Source organism: Gracilinanus agilis, chromosome 2 (assembly GCF_016433145.1).
Source record: "Gracilinanus agilis isolate LMUSP501 chromosome 2, AgileGrace, whole genome shotgun sequence".
In the NCBI taxonomy this organism is placed as follows: Eukaryota; Metazoa; Chordata; class Mammalia; order Didelphimorphia; family Didelphidae; genus Gracilinanus; species Gracilinanus agilis.
The window spans coordinates 266,239,627-266,260,050 of NC_058131.1; the positions used below are offsets into that span (position 1 = coordinate 266,239,627).

The 20,424-nt window shown below is 46.4% G+C and overlaps 2 protein-coding genes across 3 annotated transcripts in view; one reads left to right on the forward strand and one right to left on the reverse strand.

The window, feature by feature from the left end:
- Positions 1-1,455: 1,455 nt before the first annotated feature.
- Positions 1,456-7,318, forward strand: SLC2A4RG (SLC2A4 regulator). Of its 2 annotated transcripts, none has more exons than XM_044661181.1 (7): positions 1,456-1,547; positions 3,463-3,572; positions 3,690-3,877; positions 3,971-4,071; positions 4,186-4,438; positions 4,529-4,653; positions 5,807-7,318. In XM_044661181.1, the coding sequence occupies exons 2-7, from the start codon at positions 3,497-3,499 to the stop codon at positions 5,916-5,918; spliced, it is 855 nt and encodes a 284-aa protein (XP_044517116.1). In that variant the 5' UTR covers positions 1,456-1,547; positions 3,463-3,496; the 3' UTR covers positions 5,919-7,318. The 2 variants fall into 2 exon arrangements, with proteins under 2 accessions (XP_044517116.1, XP_044517114.1); XM_044661179.1 differs by lacking the exon at positions 1,456-1,547 and adding an exon at positions 2,509-2,559 and having other exon boundaries at positions 3,687-3,877.
- A 5,955-nt stretch (positions 7,319-13,273) lies between these two features.
- The window catches only part of ZBTB46 (zinc finger and BTB domain containing 46), an 88,718-nt gene continuing 81,567 nt past the window's right edge, over positions 13,274-20,424 (reverse strand). The window contains exon 4 of the mRNA XM_044663883.1: positions 13,274-14,488. Coding sequence (XP_044519818.1) covers positions 14,099-14,488 — 390 coding nt within the window. The 3' untranslated portion in view covers positions 13,274-14,098. The remainder of the gene's footprint in view (positions 14,489-20,424) is intronic.

Sequence of the window (20,424 nt, forward strand, 5' to 3'; positions counted from 1 at the left end):
GGGGCACGGGACAGTTCTGGGCCGAGGCCGGCGCTGGCTGCCGGACTTAGATGGACTACTGACAGGCTGGGTGCCGGGTGAGGGGTGAGGGGCAGGGATCGAAGTAGGGGCTCCTCCCGAGAAAGTTTCTCTCGCTGCAAAGATGGCGTCGCAGCTGGAGGCGGCTGCAGAAAGTTTGGGCTTCGGGGGGAGGGAGTGAGGGAGGGGCAGGGACCGGGGCTGCGCGGGAGGGAAGGGGGGATGGGAGGAGACGCCCCCTAGCCAGCCCTCTAACCACCCACTCCCCTTGGGCTGTTCTGTCAGTCACACCGCTGGGCTCTGGGTGGAAGGAGGGGCGGGCCCCAGCTGCGCGGGCTTGGGCCTTAGGAGCTGGGGAGGCGGTGTCGGAGCTAGACTTCCCGCCGGCTTGGTAGGGAGGGGGCGGGGCCGGCGTTCCGGCGGCGCTGAGGGGGAGGGCACGTGGGGGTGGACCCTGGGAGACGGCCCGAGGCGCTGAGAGGGGGGTGTCACACTTCCGGGCCCTGACACCCCCGTCCTTGTTGCCTTGGTGCCATCCAGAGGATTCACTTTGGGAGGTGTTCCCTGGGCCCCGGAAATCTGTGAGAGCAGCGGGATTGGGATTAAAAAAAAAAATCCACCGAACGGGGTGTGTGTGTGTGTGGGGGGGGGGGTCAGGGCAGCTAGATGATTTAGTGGATGGAGTGCCAGGCCTAGAGACAAGAGATCTTGGGTTCAAATGTGCCCTCAGATACTAACTAGCTGTGTGACCCTGGGCAGGTCCCTTAACCCCACCACTGCCTAGCCCATATCACTCTTCTGCCTAGGAACCAATACACAGCATTGATTCTAAGATGGAAGGTACTGATTTCAAAACAAAACAACTCCCACCCCCTCACAAGCATGAAGGGGTGTGTGTGTGTGTGTGTGTGTGTGTGTGTGTGTGTGTGTGTGTGTATTGATTCCCAATCTAGGTAGCCCCATACTTAGTTGACAGGAGGAAGAGGGGACTTAAAATACAAAGTGGAAATATAGGCCACCTTTCTGTTCACTGATGGCATCACATATGTCAAGGAACTGACTCTCTAAAGAAGACTGGGTTTTTGCATTCTTGGTCCATTTTTCCAAGGAGGAAAAATAGGAATCTCTGACATATGCCCTATGCTTGGGAGGGAGGGAGGAGATAAAGAGGGAGATTGATTGTGCATGTGTTGAGCAGAAGGACCTGGTCAGATCTAGGAGGAATTTCATGTATTTTTTGTTCCATTATGGGACCCCAGAATTTAGAGGGCTCCTCTGGGGGCAGAGGACTTTACACTTGAGGGGAAGGGGGTTAAGAAGGGAGTGATTTGATGCCATTGCCTACCCTAAGGCAGGCCTGTGTTCTGTCAGCAGGGGGCTATCCATTGCAGTGGCCAAGTGGGGCCAGAGGAATTGCTGCCTGGGCAGAAAGCAGAGGATCCATGGGGCCTAGGGAGCTGGGATGAGGCTGGAGACTGGGACCAGAGTGGGCTGCTGCAATCTGCATACATCCCTGTCCCCAGGCAGAGGTGAGAGGCTATCCAAGGGGTTTGGGAGGATGACTCCTGCTGTGACCTCTGACTTCCAAGCCTTCTGTAACAAGGTCTGCTTCATTCCACTTTTCCCAGATATAAAAAATTGTTGAGTATCCACTCTATAGTCCCAAGGAGCCAGTGACAGTATTTGCAGGAGTAGGGGTTGGGAATACCCCATGCTCCAAAGGGAGACACTAAGGCAGAGAGGGAAAGTAGTGGCTAGACTGTGATTTAACTCTTGGATGCCAGGCCTGTGGGTAGGTCTATTACTTTTGTACTCAGGCTTTGGGATATAAAACGATGAGGTCTGATAAAGAAACAGTGAGCTATGTAGTAAAGTATTAATTATATATTTCCTGACACTAGTGACTTAATTGTGTGAGGTATAACTGAGTTCTAGGGGAATGGGGGGGGGGGAGGATAGAGTAGGAGGTTAGCTGAACCCCGAATGTAGAAGGCTGACCAGAGAAAATAAAATTAGAAAGTCCAGTGGAGACTCTTCTCTGAATGACTTCTTGATCTGGCTCCTTTCCCGTGGACTGAAGCTTCAGCCCTTTTCTGTGCCCAGTGGGTCACTGAGTTGGGTGCTAAGGAGATAGGAACTCTATTGGTTTAGTAAACAGCCAGGCTTTGGCCTGAGTTCAGAGGTTGCCTTAAAGCAAAGGTTCTTAACTTGGAGTCCATGGACCTTTTTGTTTTAAGTTTTGGTAATTTTATTTCAATATGATTGATTTCCTTTGTAATGATGCATATTTTTTGCATTTAAAACATTATTTTGATGAGTGGATAGATTTCACCAGATTGCCAAAACAGTCAATGACAAAAAAAGATTAAGAACATCTTTCCTCATAGTTTTCTCTGGCTGCTGGGGGAGAGCTGGAGGGATTTGACAGTCCCCTTCCCTTAGGACAAAGAATTCTTCCTCATTTCCACTACCATCCTCAACTCTGCAAGCATCATACTTCATTCATTCAAAGGAAGATAGATAAGGAAAATTGCCTAGTAGGTAATGGGGATCACCCCTTATTGGGTTAAAGAGGGTTAGAGAAAAATTGAAGGTCTACCTCTGCACTTGGCATGTAGACTCTGGCTAAATTCTGTGCAGGTAGTGATAGACATCCCCTGCTGGTCTCTTTCTGGGGGTCCCGATGTTGTTTCCTCCAAGAGGCTGAGGCTGCAAACAGTCTTTCTCCCCCCCTCCTCCCCTTTAGACTGTTTGCTCTCAACTGGTCTCATTATTGCATAACTCTGGTTAATATGTGATTCCTTGGGTTCCCTTCAATTCAGTGGAGTCCTCCCCCCAAGTGGGGAGGTGAGATGGGGAACAGAGGAGGCTAACAGGAAGGGAAGACCTCGATGTATTTTGGGTGGCTTCAGCTCTCTGGGGCTGCAGTATGAGGAGAGTCAGAGATGGGTTTTGGGCTGTTTTGTAGCTTGGGGCTTAAGAAATCAGTCCACAGGGGGTGACGGAAATCAGACTTCTGCTACCCCAAAAAATATCCTCTAAAGGGAGGAGCCTGGAGAGGGTGAATCTAGTCTCCCTGCTGCCCAGTTGTGATTTTTGATGGCAGGCGAATGTAGAGTCAAGTTGTTTCTAAGTCATGGGGAGAGCCTATGCACAGAAGTGCATGTGTACACACATGTGTCAGGACCCACATGTGTGTCCCAGGCCCTGGCGGGAGAGTGGAAGGTGAGGGGCAGCCCCTCCCGAAATTGCTCCTTATTTATCTGCCTTCTCTTCTCTCTGAGGCCTGTCTGGCCTGGGCAGACTTCCCGGCCTGGCCCTGACCCAGCTGGTGTGGGCAGACCCAGCCCCTGGGCCCCGCCTTCCCCCCCCTCCCCTTCACTACCCCCTTCTTCCAGGCCCAAGCGATGGAAGCAACAGATTCTTCCCTTCTGTACTTTTTAGATGCCCCCCTGGAAAGGCTGGGCTGGATGAAGTCATGGCTGCTGCCGTCCTTACCAGCCTGTCTACCAGCCCCCTGATTTTGGGTCCCTCCTCAGTGCCCTTTGGCCCAGGTAATGCCCAGGGAGTCTGGGGGGGGGGGGCTGGAGGCTGGGGTGATGCCTTCTGTGGGGTGGGCACTGTCCGTCCCTGACACTCAGGGGTCTCCCCTCTCTCCATCCCCCCAGCAGAGTCCTGCTGTGATCCTTGGAAGGAAGCTTCAGCTGGGCCATCTGGCAGCTACAGCAGCAGCAACAACAGTGGGGACTGGGGCTGGGACCCTCCCAGTGATCAGTCATCTCCATCTACACCCTCCCCACCGCTGCCCCCAGAAGCTGCCCATTTTCTGTTTGGGGACCCTGCGCCCCGGAAAAGGAAGGTGAGCGGTCCAGAGGGGTGATGGGAGAGGAGGGCAGAGCTGGGGCAGAACGCAGAGCTGGCCCCTTGCATCTGATGAAGTTTCTCTTCTTAGAATTCGGTGAAAGTGATGTTCAAATGCCTGTGGAAAAGCTGCGGGAAAGTGCTGAGCACCTCCTCTGGGATACAGAAGCATATTCGAACTGTGCACCTGGGGTATGCGCAGAAGGGACTGGGCCAGGGACTGTGGGGGTGAGGGTGGGATGTTCTTGTTTCCAGAGGGCCTGGTCACGACGTTTGGGGCTAACCCATGACCCCGTCCCCATTCAGGCGTCGGGCAGAGCTGGATCAGAGTGACGGCGAAGAGGATTTCTACTACACGGAGCTGGACATCAATGTGGATTCGCTGACAGATGGCCTATCCAGCCTGACCCCCATGTCACCCACTTCCTCAGTGCCCCCTGCCTTTCCCAGCCTGGACCTGGCAGTTCCGGCCCCTTTGGAGACCACAGCTGTGCCCACTATCCTGAGCCCTGTGGTTTCTACCACTCTGTGCCACGTCCACACCGACCATGCCTACCAGGTGTGCTGAGCAAGGGCCTTTCTGGTGGCTCATCTCTCCTCTGCTTCAGGAGAGGTGGTAGAGGATAAGCTGCTATCTTTTTTTTTCCAGGGCTGTCTGACTCCGGGCCATCCAGTTGGGACAGGGCATAAGGGGCCCCAACTTCCCCAACCCACAGTCCTGAAGCCCCCCGTACCAGCCATACCCTCTGGCCTCAAACCCACCACAGGCATAAGGTGAGCATTGACTGGGGTAGGGAAGGCTTGGCCTAGGAGGGTAGGAGGAGGAGGCCTTCCCCTATCTTCCAGTTATAGCCCTTCTTAGGGTCGGGGAGCTAGTGCTGGGGCTAGAGAGGCCTGGAGAGATCCCCTGGGCCAATCCCCCTCCCCTCTTGCCTCTTCCCTTCCATTTACAGAGAGGGGAGAGGGCCAAAGTCACAGAGCTATAGGGAGGAGGCTTGGATTCAAAGCCAGGTCCTTGGTGCCCTCTTCACTGTTAGCGCCCTGCTCAGCCCTTGTGGGCTTAGGCCTGGGGAGCCTGGGGGGAAGCAGACATCAGCCAATCTCAGGGAGCCTGTGTTCTGTTTGGAGACAGAAGCTTGGTGAATGTGGAACAGCTAGGGAAGAGTTAAGAGCTAAGTTAACCCCTAACCAGATGGTAGAAAGATTTGAAAAAGTTGATCACCGAGGACTAGTCATCAAGGAATACTGGAGTGAATGATACACAAGACCTTAGGGTTTGCGAAGGGTTTTACATTTTCAGTCATCCTTGGGTCCCTGTGAGGCCATCAGCTTCGTTTAATGTGAAAGTGAGACTGAGAGGAGGAGCCCTGGCAGTGGCTTATAAAGCTTTTCTGCTGGATTGAATGTGGGTCTTCCTAATGCCAAGGCTGGCGCTGTTCCAGGCTGCCCCCTTCTCTAATAAGTACAGAGCAGTGTCACAGAGACTGTCAGGTGAGCAGTGATAGGACTGCTACTGTGTGACAGAGAGGGAAACTGAGGGCAGGAGGAAGAAAGCGATTTGCCTCTGCTCACACTTAACAGGTGTCAATCAGGATCTGAACCCATGGCCTGACCTGAAGCAGCCCCTCCACAGGGCCCAGTAGTAACTTGGAGGAGTTGTGACTTGAGCCAGGCCCCAAAGGATAGGGTAGGATTGGGGCTCCTGGGTAAGCAGAAAGGGATCTAGCCCTGATGAACTATTGATCTGGGGAGGAAGGAAGGAAGGAGAAGTAAATTCTGAGGCAATGCTGCCACTAAATTGGTGCCTGAGCAGGCCTGGGGCCTCCCCAGGACTGGGAGCGATTGTGTAGATGGAGAACCTGTCTTTACCAAGCTCCAGAGACACCTGCAGTTGGGGCCTCACCCTGCCTGCCCCATTCTTTCCCAGGAAGCCTCGAGGTGAAGCCAAGAAGTGCCGGAAGGTGTATGGGATGGAGAACAGAGACATGTGGTGCACGGCCTGTCGCTGGAAGAAGGCCTGTCAGCGGTTCCTTGATTGAAGCCCAGCTTGTCCCAGCCCTGCCCCCAGCCCCACTTCTTGCACAGTTTGCACTGCAGGTGCCTTGAAATGCCCCCTCCCTGGAGGCTGTTCCCTTCTCTCATGACTCGGGGGCAGCTCCTCTCCCCTGCCCCTCTAGGGTCTCCAGAAGGCCCCTCCTCCAGCCCAGGGCAGATGGCCCAGCCTCTACCCTCTCTTGAACTCAGCCCCCTGCTTTTTAAAAAAGGAAATAAGCTATTGTTCCCTTCCCCCACCCCTCCCACAGAAGGGCAGGTGGGTAGGAGGTGGTGCCGGGGAGGATGCCTTCCCCCCACTTGCCCTGTGTGCTCATGTGGGCGGGATGTCTGTGACAACTCAAAAGTGCCTGAGGAAACCAGCAGTTTGCACTAAAACACGGAGGGCTCTGGCCCCAGCCCGTGCCCCCTCCCCATGCCCAGTAAAAGGAGCCCGAGCCCGGGGCTCGGACAGTCACCCTGGGCTCCCAGCTCCCGAAGTCGCCCTGCCTGCACGTGACCGGGTTCTTCCTTTTGCTTTAGAGGCCAGAGGGGCTTCCCTTGGCCTCCGTGTACGTGTGTGTCGTGTGTCTGGTCTGTATAGTGTGTCAGACTCGCTGGTGCCTTTCCCTTCGGAAGGAATTTCTGGGGCTCCCTAAACCGAACTCTGCAGAAGTCTGGGTGCGGGCGTGGGAGAGGGAAGCCGAGATCTGTTTTTAGAGATTTTACACCTTCCTGCGGCCTACTGGGGCGGCACCGAGTTGGCGGAGGTCTGGCTACGCCCCTACCCCTGGGTCTCCGCCCCCTGACTCTAGGCCGGGGAGGGCCCGTACAGCTGCAACACGCCCACGGCCCCAGGGGTTCCAGCTGTGCCCTCCGCCCCCGCGCGGAGCCTCCGGCGCCGGCTCTCAGTCGGGGGAGGGACTAGTTGCGGGGGCCGGAGCTGGCTGGAGGCTCCAGTGCCTAGTCCCCGCCCCCTGGAGAGGGACAGTGTCTAATGCACTTTGAAGGGGACCGTGGAGAGGCCTCCCGGCTCTGTCGGAATTTCTCTCACATGCTCCCTCTCCGTTCCCTGCCCCGCGATGCCGCCCCTTCAGGTGCGCTCGGCCTGGGCCCTAGAATCGGGAATCACATTCCAAACTTTCTTCGCAAACCGGTTTTCGTGAAACTTTCCTGCTAAACTAACGACGTTAGGTCTTCACTGAGAGTTTGAAGGGAAAGAAAATTGCACTGTCCGCGGGGTCCCCTCCGGCTCCTGTTCTTGGCTGGGTTGGTGGGGTGGGGTTGTGCGGACACTTTTTACCACGTAGGAGAAGCTCAGGTCTCTCGCTTTTGGCCCTCTTGGACACAGCTGTATCAGGGCGAGAAAAGAAAGTAAAGATGTGTTTTCGGTATTTTTTTTCCAGAAGTTATCTCGGTGTCGGTTTATTCCGCACAAAAATAGGAGCTGGGGGCAGGGGCTAACGGGTGTGGCTGCTCCTGGTCACGTGGACGAGGGGGTTGTTTATTCCCCGCCCAGAGCCCCACGGCCGGGGAGAGCAGCCCTTGGCTTCCCTCTGGTGGTCGGCTTCATTGTTTAACTTGTGAACTGGCCTGGGCCCAGCCTACTACCCATTTCCGTCAAGATGCAGGTTTTCCGTGCCCCCTATTTTCTGAATTTTATTGGGCCACTGGCGGGGGATCAAGACCTGTGCTGAACCAAAGTGAGTGTACTGCCTTCCTGCCTATTCACCCATACCTCTTACCAGTGAATGCCGGCCCCGATTCTTGAATATTGGTTAAGTGATATTTTCATCTGTCCTTCAATTCCACTATAATTCCTTTAAAAGACCATTTTCCTAACCAGCCCAGGGCAGTACCACGTAACGGCGGCTGTGTCCATTCTTGGCTACTCCCTCCCCCCCGGGGATCCGTGGATAAAGAAGTATAGTTCCACTATCGCTCTCCTGGTCATTAGACAAGTCTTGGAGCAGTCTTTACTGACTACTTAGTTTAGCAAGAAGAGAGGATGGAAGTCCAAAGAATTCAAAGGTTGGAGCTGGAGAAAGTCTGAGCTTTTAGGCTTTCAAGTTTAGACCTTAAGAGATTCGATAACTCAGCCCCTATGAGATGACCAGAAACAAGGGAAGGAAAAGGCAGACAGGTGGCCAGAACACCCCTTCTGAAAAGCAGAATTTGAGTGAACGGGACTTTTTAGGATCACAGATTTTGAGTGGTCAGCCAGGCCAAACCCCTCATTTTACAGATTAGGAAACGAGGGCTATGACATGCCAAAAGTGACAAAGGGCAAACTCCACCTTTATGACTTCTGGCCCAGCACTCGTCTGGAGAATGTGGATATCGTTTGGAAATACGCACAGACGTACGAGAGCCGTTGGGATCACTCGGATTAGAGAAGGGTTCCTGAGAGAATTTTGCGGGCCCCGTGTTGAGGTTTGGGGAATGGATTATAATCCGTCCATGAACTCTAAGGAAGCCTGGGAAGTAGTCGAAGGCAAATGGGGTGGTATGGGGAAAACGCTAGATTTGAGGTTGGGACCTAGTTAACTCCCCACGAGGATCCTCCTGGGTAAAATGAAAGGGTGGGGCTAGGCTAGGTGACCTTGTCCGGTCCTGTCCATGGTTTTGATTTCTGAATTCTGGAAAGAAAGGAGGCAGCGACAGCTGCCAGCGGTTGCTCCGACTCAGGAAATGAAATCTGTTCTGCCTCAGAGCTCAGAATCCTTGGGAGTGAGACTGGGACTGAGCTCCAACACTGGAACAGAGATTTCGGGGCCCCACGTGAATACCGAGGCCTGGGGAGGATGGAAACACTGCCTCATTTATGCCCTTTGCCACCTTCCTTACCCTCTGTCTTTTCCCATTCTTCCTCTTCCCCACCCCACCACTAGATGGCATCCTCTCCTTTCAAACCTCCGCTAGAAAGGCAAATCTCCAAGAAGGTAGCAGAATTTGCCAACGAAGCCTTTGACCCCCAGTCTGGGCTGAAGGTCCCTTTCCTGTAGTTCCCTCGTGCCGACTTAGAACAACTGGTTTCTAGAAGTTCAGGGAACAGTCAAAGCCAATGAATGAAGGTGTGAAATAAACTCCGACAATTTTTTTTTAGCAGCAATTTCCTGATTTATTGAAACTGATCCATTTTGCAAGTATGTCTAAGCTAATCCCATCACATAAAGTAAATAGAATTTCTAGGCATACCTTTGGCATGCCTACACAGACAAGAAACTGTGAGATCAACTAGAAAATAAAGTCATATTTACCTGTACTACAGTTACAGAAAATCAGTACAACACACAGTCATGTTTTCCCACTGACTTCTGGTTACTAAAATCTTCCCCCCCACCCCAAATATTAAACACATCTCCAATACAAACACAGGTTTATAATAATTAATATAAAGTCAGTATAATATAGAATATTCCCAGCAAAAAATCAATAATCTTCAAACACTTCAAACACTGCCCTTTTTGTCTCTTTTGTTTGACAACAGGTTGAAAGCAGGTTGAAAAAATAAATATATATGAAAAGCATACGCACAGCACTCTCACTACAGTTGGTTCTAAAAAGGGCAGCATCTCCAACACAATATAGGATAGATTTAAAAGTAAAAAGAACCATCAGTATGGCTTTAAGAGTTGCACACGTCACAAAATGAGCTAAAACAAGATTATCTTTAATAATATTGCAAAAAATTCCAGTTTTTGCATTTTTCTTGGAGTTTTCTTTTAAAAAGGAAGATGTGCAAAATTGGAAGCATTAAGGTGTGTGTTTTTAGCCAAGGTCCTATTGAAAGATGGCAGTGTTCTGACTATATCCTATAACCCAGAGAGAGAGAGAGCGCAAATATACAACTTTGTCAGGATCCAGAGTTTGATACACAAATCATATAGTTTAAAAAAAAAAAAAAAAGACGACTCTCAACTATTTTTTCCATTTTGGGAACATGAAAAAAGCAATTCAAAAAAATACAAATTGCGAAATGTAATCTACACTGTTTTCCTTTTCATAAAAAAATATTTCTTTATTAGCTTAAACATTGATTTTAAAAAAAGGTCAGTCACTTAAAAAAAAACAACAAAAAAACCCTTCATTACATAATGTCCCTTCTTCTCCCCTCCCCGGCCTCCCTCTGAGTATGTTGGGTTCATATCTCAATTTAAAAATACCTCACCTACCTGAATTTAAAATTCCAAGAGTATTCCAAGTAGGAAATCACTAATTAGTATCCAAAAACACTTTAAGGGTATTTGTCAGGAGGGGAAATCCAGAACCTAAATTTACCTGTACACTATTCTTTAGAAACAAGGGGAAAAAAATCTTTCATACAGTACGGCACAAATGGCTAACCCGAGAGACAGAGTACTAAGGGCAGTTTGGAGAGAATCAGCAGTATTGTAAAACAAAAAAAGCAAAACCCCACAACAAAGCAAAGTGTCCTGAGCTTGAAGAGACACAAAGAATTGGAGCTGGAGAAGAATTCCTCAGCTATGTGCAAAGCGACCACCAGGAAAAGGAGGCAGTCCCCAGCCATCGTATTTTATCAAAAGGTGGTTAGAGCAGGTCCCAACCTGAAAGAGACTGGGAAATTGATACAAAACTGAGAAGAAGGCTGAACCAGGAAATTCCCATTGGTAGCAAAGGTCTTGTTTCCAAATGTATTTTCTAAGAAACTAAGTCTGTATTTAGAAAAGCAGTTAAAAAAGGGACCTTCCAATGAAAGGTACAAAGTTCTCAGAGAGGTACAAAAGGTGAGATGTGATTAAGTTAACTGGAGTTCAAGCCAAAATTGAGAAAAGAGGACAAAAAACCCAGCTGACTGAATACTAAGATTCTTCCTGGTAAACGGGGAGAGAAACTAAGCCCTTCAAAGAAATGAAAACCCCAAAATGGCAATTCAAACTTGGAGCAAGAGAAGAACAAGCAACAAGTTAGATGCCAAGAGTTCAGGCCACGGAGCCCTTGGCTCCTTTCGTTCCACAGTTCCTGTTGATTGAAAAACCTTCAGTGTCCATTTTTCTTCACAGACTCTAGTTTGAGATAAAGGACAGTAGAGTTTCCAACTAAGTGATGCTTACACTCCTAATTAAAACAGCTGATAAAGTTGTATAGAGAGTACCCTCTTCTACTTTAAAGAAACTAGCACTGATTTTACATAAAAAATACCCAGGAGCTCTGCCTGCCCTACCGGGCAATATTTTAGAAAAGAATACCTGAATTCTTTGCATTTCCAAATCTGCACACCTCCGTCAAAAACAACGCACTTAAAGTCTATATCACGTAGCAGAATGATTTATTTGGTTTATATACTCAGTGTGTATGTTAGTAATATAGAAGCATGTGCTATCTCATTTTATCATTATAACTATAGCAAGTTAGCCTTTTGTGGGTTTATCTCTCTCTCTCTCTTTCTCGCTATCTCTCTCTCTTTTTTTTTTTTTTTTTTTTTTTTTTTTTTGCTTCCTTTGCCTAAAGAGCATAGAAGTGGCACAATTAGAACAGGTATGTACTGTCCATGGGGGGAAAAAAAAAACAAACCCAAAACAACAAACAGCAATGTAAAACATTTTGAAATGAACATAAAGTAAAGCTCAGCACCCCCAAAAGTCTTCATACAAAATCAGATTCACCCTAGAGAGGAAGGGAACAAAAGTCAGCCCAGGATCCAACTTTTGTCCCTTAAAACACAATAGCTGAAGGTAGTAAATTTCTACACTGAAGTCAAGATGGAGGAAAAGTTGTGGAATGTCTTAGAAACTGAAGTCTTTTTTTAAAAATAGCTTTGATATAGAAAAAGCCACAAAATAGCCATTTTAAAAAGTACTGTGATGCATTGGTCTAAATGCAACAGATGTCCTCTAGAAGAATAGGGAAAAGGAAGTTGTACTTAGAGGATCCCAGGCAAATGGTGCCATGCAGACAGGAGACCAAGAAGTATTGGGCTTAGGCTGAGTTGGACACTTTTATACAGTGCATGGGATGAGTGATTGTGTTTTGCACTTAGAAAGAAAAAAAAAGATCAAAAAAGTGCAATCTGTGGCTTTGGAAAAAACCCTAAAACAATCAGCAACTGGCTTTTCAACAGACCAAAGGCCAAACAGCTTTGTACAGATCTGTCAAAGAAAAACAACGGACCACAAACAAAACGGTTTGATATGCCTACTACGAACATCATTCCTCGTCTACTTCAAAAAACATGGTTACCCATTTTAGAAGGTTTAAGCAGCAAACTGCAGATAGGTTTGTCAATTCATCGTGTTAGCAGCAATAAAGAAAGCGATCCCAGACTTTGGCTCAGAGTACCAGGGGCTATCAGTAGAGATGGTTCGGAAGACTGGCCCAAGTGATCCTCTTCCACCAAATTCAACTGATAGCAGCTCTAGCCCGAGTTGGGGGGAACTCTTCAGCCCAAGAATGCAGGCTTGCCTGGGTAGAGCCCCAGTGTTGCACAAAGCTTGCCTGAGGTCCAGAAGGAAGCACACATAGGAAAACTGATGAATATTTCTTCAAAGAGGAACTAAGAGTGGCTGTGGATTAGAAGGGTGGCATGGAGCTGAGGATATGAAGCCCAAAGGGCCACTTCTCCAAGTATGGGTGAGGTGGAGAGATCCACATCACCCTGCCCACTTGAAAAGAGATGCTTGGCACAAAGCCATCGAAATCCCCAAGCACGATAAGATGGAAAATCTTCCCCAAGGCCCCATGGGGCCTGCTTTAAGTGAAGGAAATCATGAGACCTTTTGATGCTTTCACAAGCACTTTGCCTCTCCCATCATGGAAAATAGCACCTTTGAATCATTTGGCTTACCGGGTTACACCGGGATTGTGGTGGCAGGTTTCAGGATGGCCCCACCGCTGCCATTTATGCTGTATAAAAACAGTGAGGTCTTCAACTTGGATTGTTGTTTTGTTTTCAGCACCAAAGCACAGAGGTGAGAGGTTCAGCAGAGCCTTTCTTCCTTGTACAACAGGACACTTATTTTCTGAAACTTGTCAGAGGAAGGCATCAGGCTGAGAAGGAAGAGTGAGCTGACAACCACATGGAATAAAACTGAGGAAAGTCTTCTCTGTTAGACAGAGGGGACATCCAGGGGCTAGAGTCAGGCTCTACTGGGAAAGAAAGGTTTGGAAGGAACCAAAACTGGCCCCTGAGTAGGCTTATCTGGTTAAGAAAGTACCAGGATCAATCTCCTTTGAAGCAAAGAGCTGGAGTGGTTCAGGTTAGCAACAAAGGTCAAGAAAGATATCCTAGCCATTTTCATTTCCATTTTTGAAATGTCTTCCATTGGTCAGAATTTGCATATACCTGTGAAAGGGAGGGCAGGAGGTACAGAAGAGAATGGAAACCAGACTCCCGTTAAACCAACTGAGTGCTGGATGATCTTAACCCCAAGGCCAGAAATGATTTGGTACCTCCTAGGAGATGGCACTGGATCTGGAACACAGAGCTAGGTGCGGCTACAAGCAGAGGGGTTGGGAGCCCCAGGCCCTAGAGAGCTGAACCCTAACCCCGCACCCCCAGAAAACCAAACTTGGGTGGGTGGTGACTAGCCTGGCCAAGGTTCCCTACTGAAAAACCAAACCAAACCAAAAAGCCCGTTTTCTAGAGGTTTGTTGCAAAGTGACCAATGAAGGGTTGGGGAGGCCATCTGTATGCATACCGGTTGGTTTGCATGGACTGATGAGCACACTCACTACTGCTGGATTTTTTTATTTATTACTTTGGATAGAAGCCATCCCCTTAACCCCTGGTGTTTGATTTAAGATGGGGAAGGTTTTTTGTTTGTTTTTTAAATAAGGAGCTCATGCCTTTAAGAAAAATTCCCCTCTCCCAACTTCTCACTCCATTCGCAAAGCTCATCTCTTCAGAAATAAAGTCACTTGCATGCAATTGGATTGCTTCCATATTGAGGCAAAGGCAGATTTAGGAGGTGAGGGAGAAGAGAAGGAGCCCAAGGAAGTAACCAGAAAGAAGCTGGGAAGGTAGGGAAAAAGGATAAGAAGATTCTACCACTCACAGTGGCCTTTACTAGTAGCTGAATTAAACAGTTAAAGGACTTTACATTTGTTGAAATCAAACAAAAATAAACAAAACTTGCACATGTGGACAACAACAGGGCTACTTTGCTTTTCCACACTCTCCTTCCTTCTTCCCTCCCTCCCCTACCCCTTCCTCCCAAAGACCAGTTCCCTATGAAATCCAGGTAAAATCCTTGTCATGCTCCCCTGAATTCTCGTGTTCCTGAGGAGAATCAACATCCTCTTTGTCATCTTCTAAAATCACATCATCCTGGGAAATGCCAACATCATCTTTCCACTTAATTTCATCGTCGTCACCTAATTCCTCGTCGCCTTCCACTTTGATGTCATCTGGATCCTCCATATACTGACTTTCTCCTGGGTACAATTCGTCGGGAGAGCCTTCGCCTCCATTCTGATCCAAGTGGCCAGCAATGCCTCGGCCTGAGCAATCAGTGCACACTCCGTGGCGGCGGGAGCCGTGCTTGATTCCCACACTCGCCGCAGACATAAAGACTCGGTTACACACTTTGCACACATATTTTTTGTCTTTACTGTGAACCTGGACAAAAAGAAAGGGATGTATGAGTCAGTTCAGGAGAAGGAGGGCATGCAATGAAGAATATAATAGCTAAGGAAAAAGAGTACTTGATTTATTTAATTATTTAATAAGCTAGAGATCATTAAGCAACAGGTTTTAAAGGAAGGAAAAGTAATTCACACAAAATTATGAATCCTGCATCCCCTAGGCCTGTTCCTTTTACTAATGAATCAACTGTTTTGCTCTGAACCGAAGATTCATTTGACTTTTTCATCAATCAGTCTATTAACATATCTGTCAGCTAATACTATAAGTGAGCTCAAACCAGCTCAGGAGAACCAATCGCGAAATTTTCAGTGGGAGCATTTGTAACCTGGAAATCAGCAAATGCCACAAATCAAGGCTTGATTTATTATTTTGTTGATTTCCAGACTTAAGAAAGCTATTAAACTTCAAAGTGTATATATGTTTTTTTCCTGGAGAGCCACTTGTTAAAACATTTATCTGTACACGCCTGCCATAATGGTAAAATAAGTAAAAAATATGGTCCCTGCCTTCAATCAAGGCAGAAAGATAAGAGTAACCCATTTTTAATTAAATTAATTTGCACTTATCAAATTATACCATAAACAATCAATTCCCAACTAATTTATTATAAAGATAAAATCCTTTGTCTAATATAAGTAGGGCCTTTTTTTTTTTTTTTAACACTTAACATCTCTCTTAGTATCAATTCTAAGACAGAAGAGAGAATAGGGCCAGGCAGTTGGGATTAAGTGACTTGCCCAGGGTAACACAGTTAGGAAGCATCTGATGTCAGATATGAACCCGGATCTTCCAGACTCCAGGCCTGGCTCTCTCTCCACTGTGCTACTTAGCTGCCCCTAGTATTAGCCTCCTTGTCAGTCTTCCTGACTTAAATTTCCTTTCCATACCTTTGCCAAATTCATATTCCCAAATTTGTAGGTGGATATACTCACCAACACCCTCTGACCAAGACACGGAATCCAAAGAGACTCACTTCACACAACCTTGATGTATGTCTTTTTTAAAACCCTTACCTTCAATTTTAGAATCAATACTAAGTATTGGTTCCAAGGCAGAAGAGTGGTAAGGGTAGGCAGTGGGGGTTTAGTGACTTGCCCAGGGTAACATAGCTAGGAAGTGTCTGAGGTCAGATTTGAACCTAGGACTTCCTGTCTCTAGGCCTGGCTCTCAATCCACTAAGCCACCTAGCGGAGCCCTGCCATATTTTCTTGAATGAACTCATGATGAGTTTGAATCCCACTAAAATTCCCAGGTCTTTTTCACAAGAACTGTTGTCAAGCATGTCTCATATTTTTTCATTCAGCAACAAACATTTGCCAATTGCCTATGATGTGCAAGTTGTTGGGAATGCAAAAATCATAAGATCATAGATTTGGAGTTAAAAAAAATCTTAGAACCCATCTAATCCAACTCTCTTATTTTAAAGATTAAGAAATGGGGGCCCAGAGAGGTTAAAGGACTCACCCAAAGTCACATAAATAGTATCTATGGCAGGATTTGAACTTGGGTCCTCTGACTCCAAAGTCAGAGCTCTTGCTACTATATCACACAGCACTTGTCTTCAGGAGCTTATTTTTCAACAAGGGACTGATGTTGGAAAGGCCAAGTACACTGGTAAGTAAAATATAATATAGGAAGTAAAAGGATCCAGAAGAGATACAAAGAGCTCTAAGGAAGTTTCAGACTAAGGAGGCATTTGTAGTTGGGTGGGGCAGGGATCAAGGAGGGCTTCTTAGAGGAGAAGGCATCTGAGCTAAAATTTGCAGGAAGGGGAGGATTTCAAAAGGCAGAAATATGTAGGAGTGTGTATGTTGAGTTTGGCTCAGAGCTAATACATACAGCTTAAACCAGGCTAGTGACAGTGGGACTGCGGGAGAGAAGGCAGCTCTCACAGATGCTGGGACCCTAATAATGACAAGATCTGGATGTGGTAGGTGACAAAGAGGGAAGAACCAAGGAGAACGACCAGGTTTCTCATCTGGGTGACTGGGATAATGGTTACAGAAACTGGTATGGCCAAGTTGAGAAGAGGGGCAGGCTTAGGAGGGAAGAGGATGAGTTCAGCTTTGGACACACTGCATCCAAATGGCAGGCAATTAGGGAGGTGGGAATAGAGTTGAGGTGATCAATTATGACCAGATCTCAAGTTCTGGAAGCCATCTGCATTAAGGTAGTAATCGAAGCCATGAGAACATTGGAGATTACCAAAGGATAAAGTGTAAAAAGAGCAGAGAAGGCGGCTTAGGACAGTCTTGTGGGCCATTCATACTTAGGGGGCAGGAGCAAGATAACAAGCCAGCAGAGAGGACAGTCAAATGGGCTGGAAGAAAACTAGGAGAAAGCAGTGTCCAAGAAGCCAAGGTAGACTGGAGCAGAACAGGCAGAAAGGGAAGGTAGGCAATGGCATCAAATGCAGCAGAAAAGTCATTAGATGAATTCTGAGAAAAGACTGTACTTGGCAATTAAGAGTTGCTTAGTGACCTTTCAGGGAGAAAGCCTGAGGCTGAAAGAAAAAAAGAAGGAATAGTAAATGGGGTAAGTCCCCAAATAGAATAGGAGAGAATGACTTCAAAGACCCAAGAGGAAATGTTACCTTGTCCTATGAGAACGAGGGAAGAAGACAGATGAAAATCTGGAAAGGTTTTGAGATGAAGAAGAAGGGAGATGAAAGAATTCATAATAGATGGCCTCTTTCTCAGCAAAATAGAAGAAGAGGTCCTTTATTGAGAGAGAGTGCTAGTGGTAGAATTTAGATAAATTCAAATCAATATGATGTAATGGCTGGGCCAATGGAGCCCCATCCTCATTAACTGAATACTTTGCACTGTGCTTAGGCTTTTGGGGTTCAAAACCTAAATAGTTACTACACACAAAAACTAACAATCTACTGAGAGAGATAACATGTACACAAATAAATGTAAGGTAATTTGAGGAAAGGAGTGCTAACAACAGAGGGATCAGGAAAGATTGCATGAATAAGGTATTAATGGAGCCAAGACTTGAAAGAAGGATTCAGAAAAGCAGAGTTGGGAAGGCTAGGCATTCCAGGAATAGGAGCAAATATGGAGATAAGAAACAGTGGTAAAAAGAATGCTGAGTTCAGGGTACAGCCAGGAATCTAGTTTGATTGAAATCAAAGAGTATATGAAAGTGACTAATGTAAAACTTGGACAAGTTGAATTTTGGGAACTTAAGTATAAGACTTTACATTTATCTCTAAGTTTCATCTTAGGCTTGGCCCATGCTACCCTGGAAGAATGGTGGAGGTGTGTGGGAATCTCGATTCTCGAGTCGAACACATTAGTTATTTTTTAAATTCCACCTTATACATAAATTTTGGCTCCATATTGCCTTTAGGCTCAAACAAAAAGACTTCTCCTGGGTTTTTAGAGCTCTTCATAGCCTGGTCCCACCCTCCCTTACTAACTAGCCTTATTACTCCTCTTTCTGCATGAATCCTAAGGTCCACCCAAGCTGGCCTTCTTGCTGTCCCTCATACAGGATTCTAAATTCTACCTTTGTCTTTGCACGAACTATATATATATATATATACATATATATATATATATATGTTTAGTATATAATCTCGCCTTACCTCTACCTCTTAGAATTCCTGATTTCATTCAAAATTCAAGCTCTTATTCTAATTCTGGCACTAGTAGAGCATAACAGTTGGAAGATGGGAGACAGGAAGAGGAATGAATGTTGTCCTTGCTGGATGGGGCCAGCTTTCTAGTGGGGGAGTTACTTTTAAGGATCATCCATGAAGCTCCTTTATTTTGTCTTACTCTCCAGGGTATCATTCAGAATCCTGAATGATGAAATATGAAATCACAAACACATCATGAGAGCCCTAGGTTCATCCTTTACCCCCAGCTCTACATTTGGATCAAGGCCTTCCCACAGAGAGACAGTAGTGCCATATTCCATTTCATAAACATCACATCCTCTCCTGTTCAGTTAATGAGGACAAGTAAAGAAAATCTGGACTGTTACTCAAGTACTAGTGAGCACAGCAGCTACGTAGACCATCTTTCTCTTTATGTGGATTAGGAAACTATATGAGAACTTAAGTTCATTTCCTTTACTTGTCTCAAAAAACAAAAAAATGTACTGATATTTTATGAATGAGATTGTGATAAAGACTGCTTTGATAATTTTTATCTTTAAACCACTCGGCTCAAAAATGAATACCTACATAAATTCTTTCTTAATTTCCCCAGATGGAACTCTTCCCACCCGTCCAATTGCCTTGTTTTGTTTTTTGGTCTCCCAATAGAATATGAGCTCCTTGAAGCAGCAGGGGCTATTTAATTATTATCTTTGTATCCCCAGGGGTGAGCACAGTGTCTGGTATAAAGAAGGCACTTAATAAATGCTTAGTGTTGATTGACTGATTCATCAAAGTCATAGAGCAAGATCAAGGACAGATCCCTGGGATACTTCACCAGAGAACTCCCCTCCAGGCTGACCTCCATCTATTAACCACCATTTTGGGGGTCTGGTTATTCAATGAAGGTCAAGTCCATCTAATTGCATACCAATCTATCTAGTCCATGTGCCCATCTTGCCAATAAGGAAAATGTGAGAGGCTTTATCAAAAAGGAAAGGTAGCATAATATAGTTAAAAAAAAAAAAAGCGGGGGCAGCTGGTTAGCTCAGTGGATTGAGAGCCAGACCTAGAGACAGGAGGTCCTAGGTTCAAATCTGGTCTCAGACACTTCCCAGCTGTGTGACCTTGGGCAAGTCACTTGACTCCCAATGCCTACCCTTACCATTCTTCCACCTAGGAGCCAATACACAGTATTGACTCCAAGACGGAAGGTAAGGGTTAGGGGGAAAAAAAAAAAAAAAGCATTGAATCTGAAGTAAAGACTTAGGTTCAACCCAGCCATGCTATTTATTACTTGTGCAACTTTGGGCAAATCTAAACCCCTCAGTCTTAGTTTCATTATCTGTAAAAGAAAGGTATGGGCCTTGATAATTTCTATGATCTCTTCCATCTCTAAATCTTGTTAAAATCCATATATACCATGTCTTAAGCATTCTTTTGATTTACAAGTCTAGTAATTCTGTGAAAGAAAAACTGGAAGAAAACCCCTGAGGCTTGGGGGGAAAAGGCTTATATAAAGTCACATAATAAAGTAGTAACAGGATTGACCCTAGAACCCAGTTTTCCAAACTCCTGCCCAGAGCTATCCATCATTCTAGGTTTTTATGTTTTGTGTTTCACAGGACAGCATTTGGATTAGCACCTAGTATCACTCTTTCTTATGATATAATCAGCCCATCTCCTTTTCCAAGCATGAAATTCTTGGATGGTTTCCCTTAGACCATTTCTTATACTGTTAAAAGGCACTGAAATGTAATTTCCTGCCAAACGGAATGCCTCTCCCTTGAAACGGCACATTGTCTTTGTTGTTTATTCTTTTCTCACTAACAGTCAAGGAGATAGTTCTGGCCAGACATCCTAAGAGTGCACCCACCTTATCCCACCCTCTCCTGGGGAAGCAAAATATCATGGTGGTACAATGCTGTGAATGACTTAAAGGCCAAAATGTGAAGTGACTGTGTCGTTTAATGCTCCTCATTGATCAGCAAAGAACCAATGTTTCATATGGAAATCAACGTTTAGTATGTGCTTATTGAAAATCCCTGTGGAAATGCATGCTCCTCACTGTCCTACATAGCCTTTAAAAAATCATTACTTTCTGTTCTAGTAACAACTTGAAGGGCAAGGACTAGGCAATGGGGGTTAAGTGACTTGCTAGGGTTACACAGCTAGGAAGAACCTGAACCCAGGATCTCCCATCTCCAGGCCTGGTACTCTACCCACTGTGCCACCTAGCTGTCCCACTATGTAGCTTTTAATACAATGCTCATCAGTGATAATGCTTTGTCGTTAGGCA

What these genes read in the sequence shown, in the direction of transcription:
- SLC2A4RG (XM_044661179.1), top strand. Translation starts at nt 3,497, where the DNA reads ATGGCTGCTGCCGTCCTTACCAGCCTGTCTACCAGCCCCCTGATTTTG. An exon ending in ATTCGAACTGTGCACCTGGG is followed by an intron (nt 4,072 to 4,185) that starts GTATGCGCAGAA and finishes GTCCCCATTCAG; the next exon opens with GCGTCGGGCAGAGCTGGATC. An exon ending in ACACCGACCATGCCTACCAG is followed by an intron (nt 4,439 to 4,528) that starts GTGTGCTGAGCA and finishes TTTTTTTTCCAG; the next exon opens with GGCTGTCTGACTCCGGGCCA.